This window comes from Peromyscus eremicus, chromosome 5 (genome assembly GCF_949786415.1).
Source record: "Peromyscus eremicus chromosome 5, PerEre_H2_v1, whole genome shotgun sequence".
NCBI classification, from domain to species: domain Eukaryota; kingdom Metazoa; phylum Chordata; class Mammalia; order Rodentia; family Cricetidae; genus Peromyscus; species Peromyscus eremicus.
Window position 1 is genome coordinate 129,338,128 of NC_081420.1, and position 18,933 is coordinate 129,357,060.

General features: G+C 42.5%; 1 protein-coding gene across 1 annotated transcript in view; it reads left to right on the forward strand.

Annotated features, from left to right (window-relative positions):
- Heatr3 (HEAT repeat containing 3) overlaps positions 1–18,560 on the forward strand; it is a 37,818-nt gene extending 19,258 nt beyond the window's left edge. The window contains exons 8-15 of the mRNA XM_059264513.1: positions 1,152–1,242; positions 1,353–1,510; positions 1,739–1,821; positions 2,856–2,992; positions 7,401–7,489; positions 10,149–10,292; positions 13,572–13,748; positions 17,420–18,560. Coding sequence (XP_059120496.1) covers positions 1,152–1,242; positions 1,353–1,510; positions 1,739–1,821; positions 2,856–2,992; positions 7,401–7,489; positions 10,149–10,292; positions 13,572–13,748; positions 17,420–17,542 — 1,002 coding nt within the window. The 3' untranslated portion in view covers positions 17,543–18,560. The remainder of the gene's footprint in view (positions 1–1,151; positions 1,243–1,352; positions 1,511–1,738; positions 1,822–2,855; positions 2,993–7,400; positions 7,490–10,148; positions 10,293–13,571; positions 13,749–17,419) is intronic.
- Positions 18,561–18,933: the final 373 nt, after the last annotated feature.

An 18,933-nucleotide genomic window follows, 5' to 3' on the forward strand; every position in this document is an offset into this window, starting at 1 on the left:
TTTTTGGATTAAAAAAAGTCTTCATTTTTTCTGTTTTCTTTCTTTTTTTTTTTTTTTTTTGGTCTTTTTTTGAGACGGGTTTCTCTGTGTAACAGTCCTGGCTGTCCTGAAACTCACTTTGTAGACCAGGCTGGCCTTGAATTTACTGAGATCCACCTGCCTCTGCCTCCCAAGTGCTGAGATTAAAGGTGTGAGGCACCACTGCCCATCCCTTTTTTATTTTCTTAAGTTTTGTGTGTGTTTATGTGCAAATGGATGGGGGTGCCCATGGAGGTCAGAAAAGAGCATCAAATTCCCTCGGAGCTTGAGTTAAAGACAGGTGTGAGTTGCCGGGCGGTGGTGGCGCACGCCTTTAATCCCAGCACTCGGGAGGCAGAGGCAGGCGGATCTTTGTGAGTTCGAGGCCAGCCTGGACTACCAAGTGAGTTCCAGGAAAGGCGCAAAGCTACACAGAGAAACCCTGCCTCGAAAAACCAAAAAAAAAAAAAAAAAAAAGACAGGTGTGAGCTACCTAATGTGTGTTGAGATCCAAACTTGGGTGCTCTGCAGGAACAGGAAACACTCTTGACCACTGAGCCATATCAGCAGCCTTTTTTCTTTTTCTTTTTTTTTTTTTTTTTTTTTGAGACTGGGTCTCTGCATAGCTCTGGCTGTCCAGGAACTTACTATGTAAACCAGACTGACCTGGAATTCATAGAGATCCACCTGCTCCTGCCTCCCAAGTGCTGGGATTAAAGGTGTGCACCACCATGCCCAGCTTTTTTTTTTTTTTTTTTTTGATTTCCAAGACAAGGTTTCTCTGTGTAACAGCCTGGCTGTACTGGAACTTGCTTTGTAGATCAAGCTGACCTTGAACTCAGAGATCTGCCTGCCTCTGCCTCCCAAGCTGAGCTACTTCTTAACACATAGGTCAAGATTCAAGGTGAATGTTTTTGTTCTCTCTTATGCAGCCTGTGATAGATGGAACCCAGTTAACAAAGACTTGCTCTGTTGGGTCAAGAGGAAATCACAGTGCTCACTTGTCCCCTGCAGCTCTTTTCAACCTACTGCAGCCCCCATATACTCTATTCCAAGTGCAGAGATGATCCAGTAGACTTCCATTAAGGAAACTGATACAAAACAGATACTTGATTTTTATTTTCATTTTTTAGCCTACTGACAAGGAGCTTCGAGAGACCATGGCATTGCTGACTGCTCAGCAGACAGCTCTGGAAGTTATCGTCAACATGTGCTGCAGTGAAGGTTTGCTTCCCGCTTACACTGGACGTCCCCACCCCGTTCTCACCCCACACCAAGGGCAGCTTCCATGGAGTTTTTGATACCCAGTCATGTCTGCTTTGCCCTCTCCTCAGATCCCTCAGATGATGAGTGGGAAGAACTTTCTAGTAGCGATGAAAGTGAAGCCTTTATGGAAAACTCCTTCAGTGAGTGCAGTGGGCAGCTGCTGTCCCCATTGTGCCTGTCCCATGAGATTCACACTGCCCTCACCAACTGCCTCATCCCAAAGAAGGTAAGCTAGCTTCAGCCCGGCCTCAGTTGGGCTGTGGGAATGGCTCATGCGAGCTGTTGACCTGAAGAGCAGGAGCTTGGGTGTGATGCTTCACACCCAACTGACAGAGCTAGAAATGCACACATGTTCTGACCACGCTAACTTGTAAACAATCAGTTGGACTTCATAGAGAAGTCCTCTTTAAGATGATCTCCCTTTTATCTTTTTCTCTTTCCCTTTCCAACCTAGGTTTTTGAGAAAACTGCTTCACCAAACAGTGTTGCCATTGACATATGTTCTAGGAACCCTACTTGGAAACCTTTGATTAGGAAGTAAGAACCTACTTTCACTTTTCAGAAATATTTATCATTTTATCATTATGTGAAATGTTGGAATATTGAATAGAAAATGCTCCCAAGACATCCTTGGTTTGTACGCTGGAGAAGTTTGTGCCCCTGTGTGCTGGGATACCAGTGTGAGAATATTCACAGCACTGTGGGTCATAGTTGCCCCAACTTGGAAACAGCCTTGATGTCTGTCATGGTCATATGTGTAAGAAGTTGACATTCAGCAGTCAAGAGGATCTGAACTGGGAGCACTCACAACACAGCAGAACTTACTGCATTGAGCAGAGCGAGTAAGACACAGAATGTGTGTACTGTTGTTCCTTTTCCACAGAGCACACATCTAGGCAACACTAGGGACATACACCAAATGACTCCGCTCTGAAAAAGCAAGGAAGAAAGCAGGCCTGGGGTGCGGGTCTGTAACCTCAGCTACCTGAGGCTGAAGTGGGAGGATGACAAGTTCAAGCTCTGCCTGGGAAGCCTGTTGAGAGCCTGTCCTCAGGTTTTTTAAAAGTCAAAAGTGGCTGAGTTCAGGGTAGAGTGCTTGTCTAGCATGAGTGGTACCATGGGATCAGTCCCTGGGACAGCAAACTATAAATAAAAATGAAAACATGAAAGCAAGGAGTTTGCTGTCCAAGGCTGAATAGAGACTGGTGACTCTCAGTGAGTTGTGCTCATAGCCCTTGAGTTCTCAGGCACTTTGATTGGCAGATTAGCAGTTCACATTATTCTTGGTGACCTGCCCCAGATCCCCTTGAATTTGTAGGTACTCTTAATTAGAATCTGAAGCTTAGATTAAAAATTGGTACTGAGCCAGACATGGAGACGCATAACTCTAATCCCAGTATTCAAGAGGATCACAAATTCAAAGCCAATATAGACTTCATAGTGAGCTCCAGGGTAGCCTGGGGTACAAAGCAGATGCCATGTCATAATCAACAATGATAGTAAAAATTGCTAGACCCATAGAATTCCAGTATATTAGCTTTACAGAAACACACTGTTCGCTCTCTTTGCAGATTGAACACTATTCAGTGTAGAGCCCTTATGTGTCTTCAGAGTCTTGTGTCTCTCCTGGACCTGGACCATCTTGGAGGAGCCCCAGCTCTTCAGACACTGGCACAACACCTGTCACAACTTGTTTTTTCTCAGCCAGGTAAATATTTAGACATTACTGTTCACAGTAATGTTTTTCAAGTCTTTCAAGACTACTTGGACATAGCAGAACTTTGAAGGATCGGAACTTGAACTCTGTAAATAGAGTGTTATCATAGTTAACCTGCAGAAACCTTTCCCAGACAATTGCAGCCATGTATTATCATTGCCAGTGACAGTCAAGAGGTGCCAGTAGGTGTGTGTGTGTGTGTGTGTGTGTGTGTGTGTGTGTGTGTGTGTGTGTATTTTAAAATTAATGTCAGTCTGAGCAGTGGTGACCCACACCTTTAACCCCAGCATTTGGAAGGCAGAAACAGAGGATCTCTTGAGTTCCAGACCAGTCTGGTCTATAGAGTGAGTTCCAGGACAACCAGGACTACACACACACACACACACACACACACACACACACACACACACACACACAAGCCTGTCTCAGAAAAACAGAATAAATGATTAAATTAATGTCAAGCCAATTTAAATGAGTCATAAGTATCAGGTCTTTATTAGGATATTTGAGTAAGTATTCTTTTTTTTTTTTTTAAGTTTCAGAGCTTCATTAGGAGGAAGGCGGTGGGGGAGCACATTCGGAGAGCAGAGGGAAAGATAATGGGGTGGGGGGAAAGAGCAGAGCAGAGAGCTCTTTTTTTTCAATTTGAGGATTTCATACATGAGTATACTATATCTGCAATTGTTTTTACCCCCAGTTCCCCCTGTCTTCCCCCTATTGCCCTCTCTTAAATTCATGACCCCTTCTATGTTTATTCCTACTACAAACACACACAAGAATGTAGACACACGTTCAGTCATTGCTGAACCACCTGCATGTACTCAGGGCTGACCAGGGAGGATTGTGCTGTGCTCTTATTCCTGAAAAAACAGTCAAACACAACAAAAGAGAACTGTTTCTCCCTCTGTCAGCAGCCATTAGCTATAGCTTCTCAGCTAACGGTAGGGCCTTGTGCAATTTTCCTTCATTCTTGTTGGCACATCAACTGGTGTGGTATTTGCAGGTCTTGTGCTGGCAGTATTTTGCTGAGAGTTCATAGGAGCAACATCCCTATCCTCTTTAGAAGAAACTATCCTGCAGCAGTCTTTCCTTCCCCCTGTAATGTTACCTCAGCTTTATGTGTGGGAGTTGGGTTATAGATGTCCCATTGGCAGCTGAGCACCCCATGGTTATTTATTCTCTGCATTTTTGACCAGTTGTAGATCTCTACTAGTTTCTGCCTGCTGCAAAAAGAAACTTTAATGAGATGTGAGATCAGCACTTACTTATGCATATAAGGATAAGCGTTTAGAAGGCAGGTGGAAACTATTACTTTAGTAATATGGTAGGAGTAGGTTCACCTCTAGGGCCTATGTCCCCTCCAGCTATGGGTTCTTGGCTGGGTTTACAGTACTATGCATAACACCCTCCAATTGATGAGGCTTTGTGTCCAATTAGACAGCTATTGGTTATCCCAAAATGCAAGTACCGTTATTGTGCTGTTGAGGGTTTTTTTTTGTTTGTGTATGTGTATGTGTCTGTAGCCCAGGCTGGCCTCGAACTCACAGAGATCCACCTGGTTCTGCCTCCTGAATGCTGGGATTAAAGGCATGCACCACCACCACCCAATGAGACAATATCTTTCTGTATAGCCTTGGTTACCCTGGAACTCACTATGTAGACCAGGCTGGCCTCAAACTGAGAGATCTACCTGCCTCTGCCTCCTGAGTGCTGGGATTAAAGGTATATACTACTACACCCAGCTTAAATGTTTTCTTTAATCAAGATAAAATGTGAATTATACAATGTGGAAACTTTTAAAGACTAATAGGAACACCTTCGAGTCAATTTTGGAATGTCTATTGAACACCAGGCATTAGGAAATGGGGGGAACTCTAGTAAGACCATTGTTTAGCATGTGCTTCTTGACCTGACTATGTCACATACTACCTAGGTCCTAGGAATACTGAAGTAAATGGATAGGCATGGGGGTTACTGGTCCATGGAGCTCATTCTCTCATGTTTAATAAGGACAGAATGGTGTGAGGTGCTGTATTAAATGTAAAGGGGCTCTCTGAAGAGAGAGCATTTGAACTAGGATTAAAATGAACTGAGACAGATCACATGTCCTGCGGGATTTTTTTTTTTTTTTTTTGGTTTTTCAAGACAGGGTTTCTCTGTGTAGCTTTGCGCCTTTCCTGAATCTTGCTTTGTAGACCAGGCTGGCCTTGAACTCACAAAGATGCGCCTGCCTCTGCCTCCTGAGTGCTGGGATTAAAGGCGTGCGCCACCACTGCCGGCTGTTCTGCAGGATTTTGTCCAAGGTGTGTCTGATCCTAAAGTTGGCCTATTGTCTATCTTTCGATAATTACAGGAATTCCCTTCTTTGGTACATATCTGAAAATGGAAAGCCCAAATGATAGAAGCCTTGGTTATAATTTGGGGGGGCCGGTAGAACCACTCAACATGTAAAAAAAGCACTCTATATGCAAACCTGAGGACCTGAGTTAGATTCCTGGATGTATCCCAGTGTGGGAAGATTTCTGAGTGTGTACTTTGACCTCCATGGGTGTGTTGTAGCACATGTGCACCTGCACTTACATGCACACAGTAATAATAAATGAAATAAAAATTTAGAAATTATGCACCTGGTATGGATTGCATCTTTTGTAATCCCAGTGCTTATGAGGCTGAGGCAGGAGAATTGAGAGTTTGAGGCCAGTCTGAACTATAGAAAGACCCTGCTGTCTTAAGAAAATTGTGAGAAGCTACCTGTCTTTTCCCCAGGCAACATAAGGAGATACCAGAAATGAGACAATGTCCCAGGCACACAGGGCAACAAAACATGGCATTTGCTGCTTTGTAACAAATCTGCCCCAAGCGTTATGGCTGAAGCAATAAGCTGCATATGATTAGGTATAGCTTCAGTCTCTGCCTCTCAGGAGCCTGAGACAGGAGGATTGCTTGAACCCAGGAGTTCTAAAGCAGCCTTAGCACCACATGACACCCTGTCTTCATCCTTATTCTCAGAGTCTCTCTGTGCCTGGAACATAGGCAGAATGGTGAGGGTGACTTGTCTCCATTCCATGATGTCTAGGCAATGATTCTCCACTAGAGGCAATGTCTGAAGATATTTCCAGTGGTTACTGTCTTGTTGGTTGCTCCTGATATGCAGCAAAGATGCTAGGAGATGCACAGGAGCTCCCTGTGTACACATACATAACAGAATTATTTGCGCAGTGCCACTATTGCTGAGGTGGAATCTTGCCTAGACTAGTGTCTCTTCTGAAGAACTTAAAGACTGTGAGCCAGAATCATTTGAGATTTTTATTCGCTTACATTAAACACTTACGGCTGGAATCATCCACCAGAACACTCATGCACCTGTGCCTCTTCACAACAATGACTGGGTTCCTAGGTTGGGAGACCAGGAAAAGCACACACTTGTGAGTCAGCTGTAAATCACACTGCTAGTTATGACCTAGCCTGTCATGGATGTGGTTAAAAAGATAAAAGTCATACCCATGTTTAAGAAGAAGAAATCAGACTCTGCACGTAGGAAGTAAATGGGGAAGTGTCAGAAGATGGCGCAGGACTGGACCTACTTACTGTGCGTTTTTAGAAATTAATGATTCGAGTGTACCAAATGGATCACTCACCTGGCTGGCTCTCATTTGTTCTTGCCTGTGGCTGTACTAGCTCAGTTGTTTATTGCTGCTGTTCTATTTGTCATACATAAGAAAGTACAGTAGGAAAAGAGCAAGGTGAGTCATGGAACAGACACCAGGAAACTTTGAGCCATGAATTTGTATCATCAAGAGCACTGGTGTAGGAGATGACTCCCCCACAGGTCTGCCCACATCACAGTGGAGACCTCTGGAAGATGAGAGCCACAACCACTGGCTCAGGTGTATCCTGGGCTAAGTGTTAGTCTAGTGAAAACCCAACATCTTAAGTCAGGACCTCTGCAGGTCACTGCCTGTTCCTACTGCAGTCATCCTTCAGACTCACTGGACACTATGCAGACAGTTAGGCAAATATTTGGCTTAAATATCAAGAATGCTTTTGTTGGGGGCTGGAAAGATGGCTCAGTTACTTCTCTTGCAGAAGATCCCAGCTCAGTTCCTAGAACCCACAGGGAGATACCTACCCTCTAACTCTAGTTCTAGTGTGTCTGCTGCCCTCTTCTGGCCTCCCTATGCATTGCACTCAGGGTGCATAGACATACAGAAAGGCAAAAACACTCACCCACCTAAAATAAGATATATCTGAGAAAATTGCTTTTGTTAATAACAATGTAAGCTAACACTTGTATGCTTTGTTTTAATCCTGTTTCTTTTTCTACAAAATAGTTTGTCTTGGAGAAGAGAAAACTTGCACTTCATCTTTGTGTTTTGTGGAATTTTTTTGTGTGTTTTAGATTTTGCTAAACATGCTGATTTTCTAGAAGCCACAAGTAGTGCTTTGAGGGCCCTTTTGCAAACAATGGCTGCCAAGAACATTCCACAGGTAAGATATTATAAACTGCTTATGTGAAACTTGAAAAGATTCTGTGTTTTGCAAGCACATTGCCAGAAAAAAACACAAACCATTAGTTATAGTTAAGCTTTGTGAAAAGGCAAGGGAATGCTTGAAATAGAAAAAAACAACCTGAAGTGGTGGTTCACACATTCAGTCCCAGCACTCGGGAGGCAGAGGCAGGTGGATCTCTGTGTTCAAGGCCAGCCTGGGCTACAGAGTGAGTTCCAGGACAGCCAGGGCTGTTACACAGAACAACCCTGTCTCAAGAAACCAAAGGAAGAAAAGTGCTTCTACCTCCCAAGCCTGCAGCACCATGCGGCTGCCTTCCTAGGATGCTTCTTAGTTGATGTTTATACCTTACGAAACGTTTTCTCTAGACGCTGGGGTCTTCTGAGTCCTCTCATGGCAGCTGTCTTCTGTTTGTTTATACTTGTTCCTTTTGATCAAGGGGATTCCAGACGCTGCTGAAAGCCCATGCACACCTACACTAAGCCTCCAGCAGGGCGGCATCATGCCTCCTTGTTTCATTTGTTTGCCCTGCATTTTGAATCTTCTTTCTTGGAGTATTTTTAGGCAAATCACATCATTTCACCAATAAATGATCTTATTATTTATGTCTGGCAGTAAGTTGTCTTTTTAAAAGCCGAAATCCCAATATCATCACGCTAGATCCAAAATATAGCAGATAATTCTTATTTTATGTATCATTCATTTTCTCTAGACTGCCTTAGCAATGTTAAGACCTATATTAAGACCTACATCTAATTAGATTCAGGTTCAGAAATTTTTGACGAGAAAAATTCGTATTGCTTTATATATTTTATACTTTAAATCACAGATCATGTCTCAGTGTGTTCACTCAAAGGTTTTAGCCAATAGTGATCATACCTGCCCAGATCCTTTCATGAGGCTGCACATTGGAGACACCCAGCTTTGTCTTCTTTGTGTGGTACTATTAGCTAGGATTCTTCTGCAAATAAGATATTGTCTCATTGGTCATTTAATAATTTTGGCACAGTTTGTACCCCTGACCCTTTATCGCCCATAAGGAATCGATACTCTGGTAATCTCTAAATACAATCTGTATCGTTTTCTCTCTTTCTTTCTTCCTTTTTTCCTTCCTGCTTCTTGTTTTGTTTGTTTGTCGCTGATACTGAACCTAGGGCTTCACCCATGCTTTCTTTTTAGTCTCATTGTGTGCTCAGAGTTTTATACACATTTATTTATTTTGAGTTAGAGTTTCATTATGTATCCTAGACTGGCCTTAAACTCAGTACTGTCCTAGTCTTAGTGCTGGGATTATTTGTAGGTCTGTAGTCTTGGCTACAACACCAACTTAGTTATTCTTTTTTGCGGGGGAGGTGGATGAGACAGGAGCTTTGGAGCCTGTCCTGGAACTCGCTTTGTAGACCAGAAATCCACCTGTCTTTACCTCCTAAGTGCTGGGATTAAAGGTGTATGCCACAACCACCTGGCTAGTTATTATTTTTGATGCAAAAATTGATACATATTAATAGAATTTCTTCAGGTTGGTTCCTTTTCTCTGATGTGGACCCTATGTCTGAGCCCTCAGTTCCCCCCACTCCCTGTACTTGTGCTCTACCTGTGACCTCTACCTCTACCCTCAAACTCTTAAGTCTCTGATTGCTTTTTGCTTAAAAAAAAAAAAAAAAAAAAAAAGTCCCATGCTCAAGTTGTAATTTTCCTCCTTAAAGCCTAGAAAGACTACTAGTTTGAAAACTTAATGATTAAAGTGCTTGCCATACAAGGTCTCTGGATTCTATATAAATGTTATGTGGGTGGGTGGCCTGCATGTAAGTCTAGAGCTCTGAGGGTGGAGATGGGATCCCTGGAGCAAACTAGTCAGACCAGCTGTATTGGCAAGCTCTGGTTCAATTGAGAGATATGGCCTCAATGAATAAGGTAGAGTGTAATCAAGGAAGGCTCCCAACATCAACCTTGGGCCTCCACAAATTATACATAGGTGCACAAACACCTGCACATATATGCCCACTGTTGTGTGACAAAACTTTTTTTGGGGAGGTGCAACACACATTTCTACTCCACCCAAATAGGGATCTTACCACAGACCAAAACGCGGTTACCTACAAAGTCCAGCTTGGTGAACCAATGAGTTTTATTGGTGGTACTTACAGGAATATGGGTGAGGGTTACTGAAAGGAGCGGGAGACAGCTATATCACCAAAGCCCACCCCAGCACCTGGAGCAAGCTGCACTGCCTGCAACTCAACAGGTTGGAGAATGTTCTTTCAAAGTGAGCTCCTCTTCCAGGCAGCTCAGCTGGTTCCTACTTCTTCCAGGCGGCTGGTCTAGGCTCAAGAGTCTCCTTTGCAGCTTTTCTCCTCTGAGAGTCTTTGCAGCTCAGCTTGCCTGAGTGTCTTTTTTGCAACTTGGCTTCCTTCCATCCGAGAACTCAGGCAGGGAGGGGCCTAGTGCATTTGATTAGTTTCAGGTACTTCCTAAAGCTATTTTGAGTGTTTGCCTTCCAGTTTAAAGAGCTCCCCTTCTGGATGGAATGTTTCAATCTCAGAGGAAATAGTCACACAACACCCACACACATGTGAACACTCATATACACATGAGATAAGTAAATAAATACCTGGAAGTATTTCTTTTCTCTCAACAGTGTATGACACCTGAGCAGCTGATGACGCTATGCAGAGCAGGCATTCATAGCAGCAGCATCGGGGTAAGAGTGAATGTGGTCAGTATTTTGGGGATCACTGGCAGCGTCCTAGCCAAGGAAGGTGGCACACTTGAAACTCTTAAGGTAAACAGTTGTTTCTAACCTAAACTGTTCAGTAAGTATAAAGGGGAGGAGTTCATGATAAGATATTATATAAGGAAACATAGAGTGTGCCCTATGGCTTTAATAAAATGGTGTATTAAATAAGTACTTGAACTCGGCAGTGGTGGCGCACGCCTTTAATCCAGGCACTTGGGAGGTAGAGGCAGGCGGATCTCCATGAGTTCGAGGCCAGACTGGTCTACCAAGCAAGTTCCAGGACAGCCAGGACAGTTACACAGAGAAACCCTGTCTCAAGGGAGAAAAAAAAAAAAGTGCTTGAAAAGGTGAGCCTTGTTCTCATTTAACTTTTCTCCAGATGTGCTTTCTGAAAAATAATTTTGTCTTCAGCATAAGGCCAAATGTGGAATTTTTTTTGTTTTGTTTTTCGAGACAGGATTTCTCTTGTAGCCCTGGCTGTCCTAGAACTCATTCTGTAGACCAGGCTGGCTTCAAACTCAGAGATCCACCTGCCATTGCCTCCTGAGTGCTGGGATTAAAAGAGTTGAGCCACCAAGTCTGGCTCTAAAGTACTTCTTAACCTACTGAAACCTTATAGTGATTTGTAATATCTTTAAAAACCATGTTGGAGGGCTGGGGGATAGCTCATCAGTTAAGAGCACTGCCCACTCTTCAGAGGACTGCGTTTTAACTCCCAGCATCCAGATTAGGCAGATTACAACTGTATAATCCAGCTCCAAGGGGTCTGATATCTCTGGCCTCAACAGTTACTGGTACTCATGATACAAACCCACATGCAGACATATACATAATTAAAAAACAATGATAGTGAAACTTTAAAAAGTTGGAGAATAGTACGTGCACTTAGCAAAAACATGTAGAAAAGCAGAACAATGAAGTGTGAATGATACTGTTTGCCTCCGTCCTAGGCTTCCTGCTCCTTTGTCTCTGAGGTATAGACCCTATTGCTGCTCCATTCTGCACTGCTTCGGGAGCTTTTACAGTTTTGATTTTATTTGCTATATTGTGTGTATAAGGACAGATGCACACATACTATAGTGTGTGTGTATGTAGGTCAGGGGACCACTTTCAGGACTTGGTACGGACCTTCCTCCATGGGTTCCAGATATTGAACTCAGGTTCAGTGAGTACAGATGTTGTATATCTTTGGGTCCTGCTTTACTGTTATCTGTACTGTATCCAATGAGCTGCCTCACTGGCTTGTTCTGGGTATTTTTAATAAATACATTTATAAATGATTGCATTTGGCTATGTGGCATCTCTCTCTACAGATGAACATTTTTATGTGTAATTGCTTCCTTTCCTTCATAGTTCAAATTGCCAAGGACCATTTTAATGAAACTCAAGTTTGAAAATTATTTGTTTGTTTGGTTTTTGTTTGTTTGTTTGTTTGTTTTGTGACAGGGTTTCTGTAGGCTTGGCTGTCCTGGAACTTGCTTTGTAGATCAAGCTGGCCTCAACTCAGAGAGATCCGCCTGCCTTTGCCTCCTGGATGCTGGAATTAAAAGGGTGCACCACCACTGCCTGGCTGAAAGTATTTTTTATCTAGTCTAATTTCCAAGCATGAAAATAAAAAGTATAATAGATTTTTTATACCCGTAAGCAGATTTAAATTCCTGTTCTAGCGTAGTATGTCATATAGTTTCTTTGGGTGTGTTAAAGTAAATAAAAGGCATCATGGGACTTGCTCCATTGATTCATTATGTATCTGTTACAAATAGGGGCAGTTCTTTATGTAACTTCATAAGAAGTCCATTATTGTGCATTCTACAGCTAACAGTCTAATACCTGTTCCATATTTATCGTTTCCTCTTGTCTGAAAGATAATCCTTATAGTTTGTTTTTTTACAAATAAAGCCCCTAAGTTATGTTTCATTTGGGATCTTCATCCCTCTTGATCTAGAACAGTTACTACCTTAGCACCAACTCTACACCTCCTGCAGCAGCCAAATAGACAACGGTGTCTGTTGCTTCCTGTCTTGCTTACCCGTCCACTGTATTTCCTGTAGACTAGAAGTTTCCTCCCAAGCCTGGATGTGATTGCATCTTTTTTTTTTTTCTTTTAATTCTTTGGAAATTTTGTCCATGTATACAATGTTTCTTGTTCATACTCCCCCACTTCCTCTCTCCAGATGTCCCTCCCCTCCCCCATGGTCCATCCTTTTTTAATAAGACTTCTTATATGGTGGTGTATGCTTCATAGTACATTCTAGGATATTAAACCTAATACTATCATAGAGGTTATCTGTACTGTTAACATTAAAATGAGAAAATTAGAGCCCAGAGTTAGTCAGGTTAACTGACTAGCATGGTACAGCTGGACTTTGGACCCCATATTCTGACAGCCTCTATCCACTGTCCCCATAACAGCTTACAGATCATCCCACACACAACAGCCAGACTATAATCAGATTATTCTAGAAGAGGCCTTTGCAGACTGGGAGTGTTCTTCTCATAAGCTAACTAATTGTGGAGGGGAAAGAAAGAGCATATAGTAGTCAGGCTTGGTGGCACATGTCTGTATTCCCAGCACATGGGAGGTAGAAGCAGGAGGATCGGAAGTTTAAGGCCATCCCCCACTGCAATGATGAGTTTGAGGCTAGCCTAAGTGACATGAGACCATGTGTCATAAACAAGACAAAAAGCTGGGTGGCAGTGGCACTCACCTTTAATCCCTTCACTCGGGAGGCAGAGCCAGGCGGATCTCTGTGAGTTCGAGGCCAGTCTGGTCTACAGAGTGAGATCCAGGACAGGCACCAAAACTACATAGAGAAATTCTGTCTCGAAAAACCAAAAGAAAAAAAGAAAAAGAACGAGTGAGTGAAGTAAAGTGAGAGTGTCACTCGTTTTAATCTTGTGATTTGTTTTGTTTCTTTCTTTTTTCAAGACAGGTTCTCACTCTGTAGCTCTGGTTGTTCTGGAATTCACTATGTAGGCCTCGAACTCACAGAGCTCTGCTTGCCTCTGCCTCCTGATTGCTGGGATCAGGGGTGGTAGTGATTGTTGTTACAAATGAGAAGCCTTCTGAGGAAAGCAGAAGGAAAATTTTAGTAATTTTTCATATCATTTATGGACCTCAATTCACTTTATTTGGTAATATAAACTATAGCATACTTAGCTTATGTTGATATAGTCATAGCTGTGTGTGACATCTTCAGACCTTTGAAAGTTGTCATTCTTCCCTGGTATTTTTCCATTAAGTAAGATGCAGGAGCAGTTGGCACATTTCTCAGTGCTCATCTTGGAGACTGACCTTCATTATCCTGTGTTTGGTTTTTGTAGACCATTGGGTGCTTTCTGCTGGAAGTTGCCACCAAAGACCCTTCCCTCGTGGTAACAGGAGAGGCTTTGGATGCCCTCTTTGATGTTTTTGCAGATGGTGAAGAAGCTGAAAAGGCCTCAGTTCAAATTAAATTGTTATCAGCTTTGAAAGAATTCCAGCCAATCTTCAAGACGAAGGTTTGTAGTTGCTTTCTTTATAAACTTCCAGGTCTCAGCAGCTCTGGGGAGAAGGACCATGCAGCTTAGAGGGTGTGTAAGGAATTCCTGTTAAGTCTTGGTGATTAACCTAGCACTTCCATCCAAAGCACTCAGTGAAATGCTTGTTGGTTGAGTCCTGGTTCCGCAGACTGGTGCTGGGTTGCAGTAATTGGAGCCAGCGTGGCATCTTGACAAGTTCTTCATGATGTTAACAGCTTTGTTACACAAAAATACTGTCTGTAGCTTAAAAAGCACTTGGTATTCTTTTAAACTTGTTCTATATGGTGTAAGGTACTATATGTTGGCTTCATTGTTGTGGGTGTTTCCCTTGGGGAAAGAAGGCATCTGCAGGGTGTTCTGTCCTGGGGAACATAGAGCTGCCCTGTATTAGCTGAAGAAGAGAGCAAGCAGCCAAGAGCTTTGGTTTGTTTGTTTGTTCGTTCGTTCGTTCGTTCGTTCATTCATTCATTCATTCATGCTGAATGAGAGAGCAACCAAGAGCTTCGTTTTTTTTTTTGTTTGTTTGTTATTTGTTTTGGTGCTAGGGATTGAGCCCAGGGCCTTACCTGTGCTGTCTGTGTCCTCTACCTGAGTTACACCCAACACCTAGGAAATAGGAGCAAACTTGAATCTTTCCATTTTAGAGGGCTTTTTGTTTCTTTTTGTTTGTTTTCTTTTCCTTCCTTCTGTCCATCCATCCTTTTAGGAATCATATGCTAGGCAAGCATTCTACCTCCAAGCTACATCCCCAGCACCCCAGAATAAATTATTTTCCTTTTGAGATGTATTTATTTTTATATAGGTGCTTTTGCCTGCACATATGTTTGTACACCATGTATGTGCAATGCTCATGAAAGCCAGAGGTGGTGTCAGAGCCCCTGTAACTGGAGTGACAGATGGCTCTGAGCCACCAGGTAGGTACAGCCAGTGCCTTTTAATCTGAGTCATCGCTCCAGCCCCACCCAGAGGTGGTTCTTTAAGCAAAGACAAATGTACCTGGGATTTCTTCCTTTATTAAAAAAAAAAAAAAAAAAAAAAAAAAAAAAAAAAACATAACCACATTTCTGCTTTTTTTGTCTGTTTTTGCTTAATTCTATCTAAAGACCTGTTTTCATGCCAGTCACTGTGTCTACATTGTTCATAAAAGCCCTTTAGATTTCTGCAAAGGAACCTTTGAGGTAAGGAGAACAAAGTTTACTCCATTTCTGCTGCCAGCAAAGCAGATTAGGCAAAGTCATCAAAGCCTCCAGACGGATGTGGTGGTGCCAGCCTCTAATCCCAGAACTTGGAGGTGAATCATGAGTCCCAGGCCAGTCTGGACTGCACAATAAGATCCTATCTCAAAAGATAAATGAATAAGGGCTGGAAATGTCACTCATGGTAGCATATGTCTTAGTATTCATGAGACCCTGGGTTTAATCCCTAGTACCGAAATAGAACAAGCCCCAAACTCTGAAGCAGCAGTCCTTTAAAGCTTGCTGTAAGCCCAGAGCTGGGAAACAACCTGGACGTTGGAGGCTGTTGATGGGGTGACTTTCCTGTTTAGTTTGTGTTGCTGTAGTGATAATGTCTCACTGCTGGATTTTTGTTTTTCTTTACACTAAGCCCCAGTGAAATTGCTTTATCTTGGGGTGGGAGGTTTTTTTTTTAATTGTGGTTTTGGTGTGTATTACTGGAGATGGGATCCAGGACCTTGTAGATACTTAACCTACAGTTTTAAAATGAGGCCCATTTGTGTAAAAATGGAGACACATTTGTGTAAAATGGAGGCATCAGAGGCCTCAAGTTGCATTTAAATACAACTGCATGTGGTGGACTAAAGAATTTGTCTAAAGCCATGCTTCTCAAAGGTGTCTTTCCCTCCCAGCACTCACAGCATCACCTGTTGTCTTGTTCCAAATGTGAATTCTTAGCCCCCAGCTCCTGGCCTCTGAATAAGAAAGTTAATAAGGGCACCAGTAGGGGCCCCACCAGCCCATTCGGTAGGAAATCTTCTAGGTGGTGTACTAAAACTTGAAAACTAGCACTTAAGACTAGAGATAAGGGCTGGAGAGATAGTCACTGTTCCTCTTCCAGAGGAGTTGGGTTCAGTTCTCAGCACCCACATAGCCACTTAGCTGTAATTCAAGTTCCAGGGGATCTGACACCCTCTTCTGGTCTTTGTAGGCACTGCAGGCATTTGATGCATGGACATGCATGTCCATAAAATGTCCATGCACATAAAATAAAGGGGCTGGAGAGATGGCTCGGTGATTTAGAGCACTTGTTGCTTTTGTAGGGACCCAGCTTTGATTCCTAGGATCCACATGATGGCTCACAACCATCTTAACTCCAGTTTCAGGATTGTCTCCTATTCTCCTATTCTGAGCTCCCTGGGCACCAGGCACTCAGGTGGTACACATAACAAACATGCAAGCAAAATGTCCATACAAATAAAAATTTTCAATAAAAATATTTTTTAAAAAGACTAGGGGGTCGCACGCCTTTAATCCCAGTACTTGGGAGGCAGAGGCAGGTGGATCTTTGTGAGTTCGAGGCCAGCCTGATCTACAGAGCAAGATCCAGGAAAGGTCAAAGCTACACAGAGAAATGCTGTGGGATGTTCTGTATGGCAAATGTGTTGCTCTGATTGGTCAATAAATAAAACACTGATTGGCCAGTAGTCAGGCAGGAGGAAATATAGGCGGGACAAGGAGGAGAATAAAGCTGGGAAGTGGAAGGCTGAGAGAGACACTGCCAACCGCCACCATGACAAGCAGCATGTGAAGACACCAGTAAGCCACGAGCCATGTGGCAAGGTATAGATTTATAGAAATGGATTAATTTAAGATATAAGAACAGTTAGCAAGAAGCCTGCCATGGCCATACAGTTCATAAGTAATATAAGTCTCTGTGTTTACTTGTTTGGGTCTGAGCAGCTGTGGGACTGGCAGGTGAGATAGATTTATCCTGACTGTGGGCCAGGCAGGAAAACTCTAGCTACAGAGAAACCCTGTCCCAAAAAACCAAGAAAAAACAAAAACAAAAACAAAAAAAGACTAGGGGTGAGTTATGATTTGCATTCCATAAATTTCAGTCTTTTTATCTATGGATTTCATTTCTGTAACTTTTTTTCCTTTTTGGTGTTTTGTTTTGTTTTGTTGAGACAGGATCTCTATGTAACTGACTGTCCTGGAACTCACCATGTACACCAGGCTGGCCTCAAACTCACAAAGATCCCTCTGCCCCTGCCTCTAGAGTATTGGGATCAAAGACATGCAATTGGCTTGTAGCTGTTATTTTAATGTGTGTATTCAGATTGGGGAGATAGTTTAGTGGTTAGAGTTCTTACCATGCAACTGTGAAAACTCGGTCAGCATTTACCCACCAAAATGCTGGGTGGAATTCCAGCCTGACAAAGTAGAGATAGAGATCCCAAGAGCAAGCTGACTAGTGAGACTAGCCAAACCAGCATGCTCTGGGTTCGATTGAGGGGTCCTGCCTCAGTGAAAATGGAAAAAGAAAAAAATGGGCATATTTTCATTTTTCTCATTTTCACATACCACATTCTATTTAATCTGGAAGTAAAACTTTATATTTGTTTATAAAATAGTTACTTTATTTAAATGATAACAAATCAGATGACATAATCTCATTCTGTCTCTTATCAGATACGGAAAGAAGGGAGGGGCAAATACAGTCCAGATCAGCTGTGTGTTCTTGACAACGTGAAGATGAATTTGAGACGGTTTATTGCTTACCAGGAAGCTGTTGAGAAAAGACTGACTTCTTAAACCATCAGGAGGACCAGAGCTGGGGCTGGCTCAGCAGCTGCATGCCTAGCTGGCATACACACTTTCTCAAAGCCCAAAGCTCTTGAGAAAATAGAATGAGAGAGAGACTGCTTCTCCCAGTGGATTTAACTCTAAGAATACTAAAGGGTTTCCTTTGAATGCACAAGCTTCCAGAAGCCTTTTGTTTCTTTTTTGAGACAGATTCTCCCTAGGTAGTCCTGTCTGGCCAAGAACTCACACAGGTCTATAGGCCTCAGTTTCCTAATTGCTGGGATTTAAAGTATTCGACACCACACCTGGCCTCCAAAAGCCATTTTTTAATGCCTCTGTTTTGGATAATAGTTTGAAGTTGAGAACCTGTCGGAAATGTGTTTTAAGGCCGAAATCTCTGGCCTGCTGTTACATCTCCAGCTTATTTTAGCCACTGAAAATGAAGAGTGGAAATGCACTACAATCTCAGGAGATCCTCTTTTTATTGCTGGGGGCAGCATTCAGGACCTTGTTCCTGCTAGGCCAGCACTCTACCACTGACTACACCCCTAGCCCTCAAGTGGTTCTTAACTACTTTGTGGGCAGTAAAGAGACTTGAGGCAATTATGTCCTTGAGCTTTGTAAGAAAAGAAATTAAGTCATTGGATGTTCTTTAAAGCCAGTATCATTTTGTATTTGCTAAATTTTAACTGAAATATGAATATAAGCTTTATAAAATATTTTGGTATGGAGTACTGTATACCTATTATGACTCTTGTGAAGTAAATGACTTGAATCTGTCACTCTCAGTGGATAATGAGCTAATGAGGGGATTGCATTCTGTACAGGAGATCTGAGCAGTTATTCTGTGTAACACCACTCCTTGTCTTAATTTGATATAGAATCAGAATTAGTAGAAAAAGCCAGGCCTGGTGGTGTACACCTTTAATCTCAGCTCTTAGGAGGCAGGGCAGGTGGGTCTCTGAGTTCAAGGCCAGCCTGGTCTAAAGAGCAAGTTCCAGAATGGACAGGACTACGCAGAGAAACCCTCTCTCTCTCTCTCAAAAAAAAAAAAAAAAAAAAGAGAGAGAGAGAGAGAGAAAAGAAAAGAAAAAGAATTAGTAGAAAATATTTTTGAATAAATAACTTTTAACTGGATGTTTTGTGTCTTATAGTTTTTTTGTTTTTTTTTTTAACCCTAAGTATACACATTCTTGGGTAGTTTACGTCATATCAGAGCTTACAAAAGATGACAACATGACTTTCTGAAGATAGCACTCAGGCTGGGACTTACCCCTGGGCTGCTCTCTCATCCATCCATCCATTTGTCTGATCAGGATGTTTAACAGCAGATCTCAGTTGCCATGATGAAAAGCTCAAAACAATATAGGCTGTAATTTCCTTCTAGTTCTGTAGCTGCA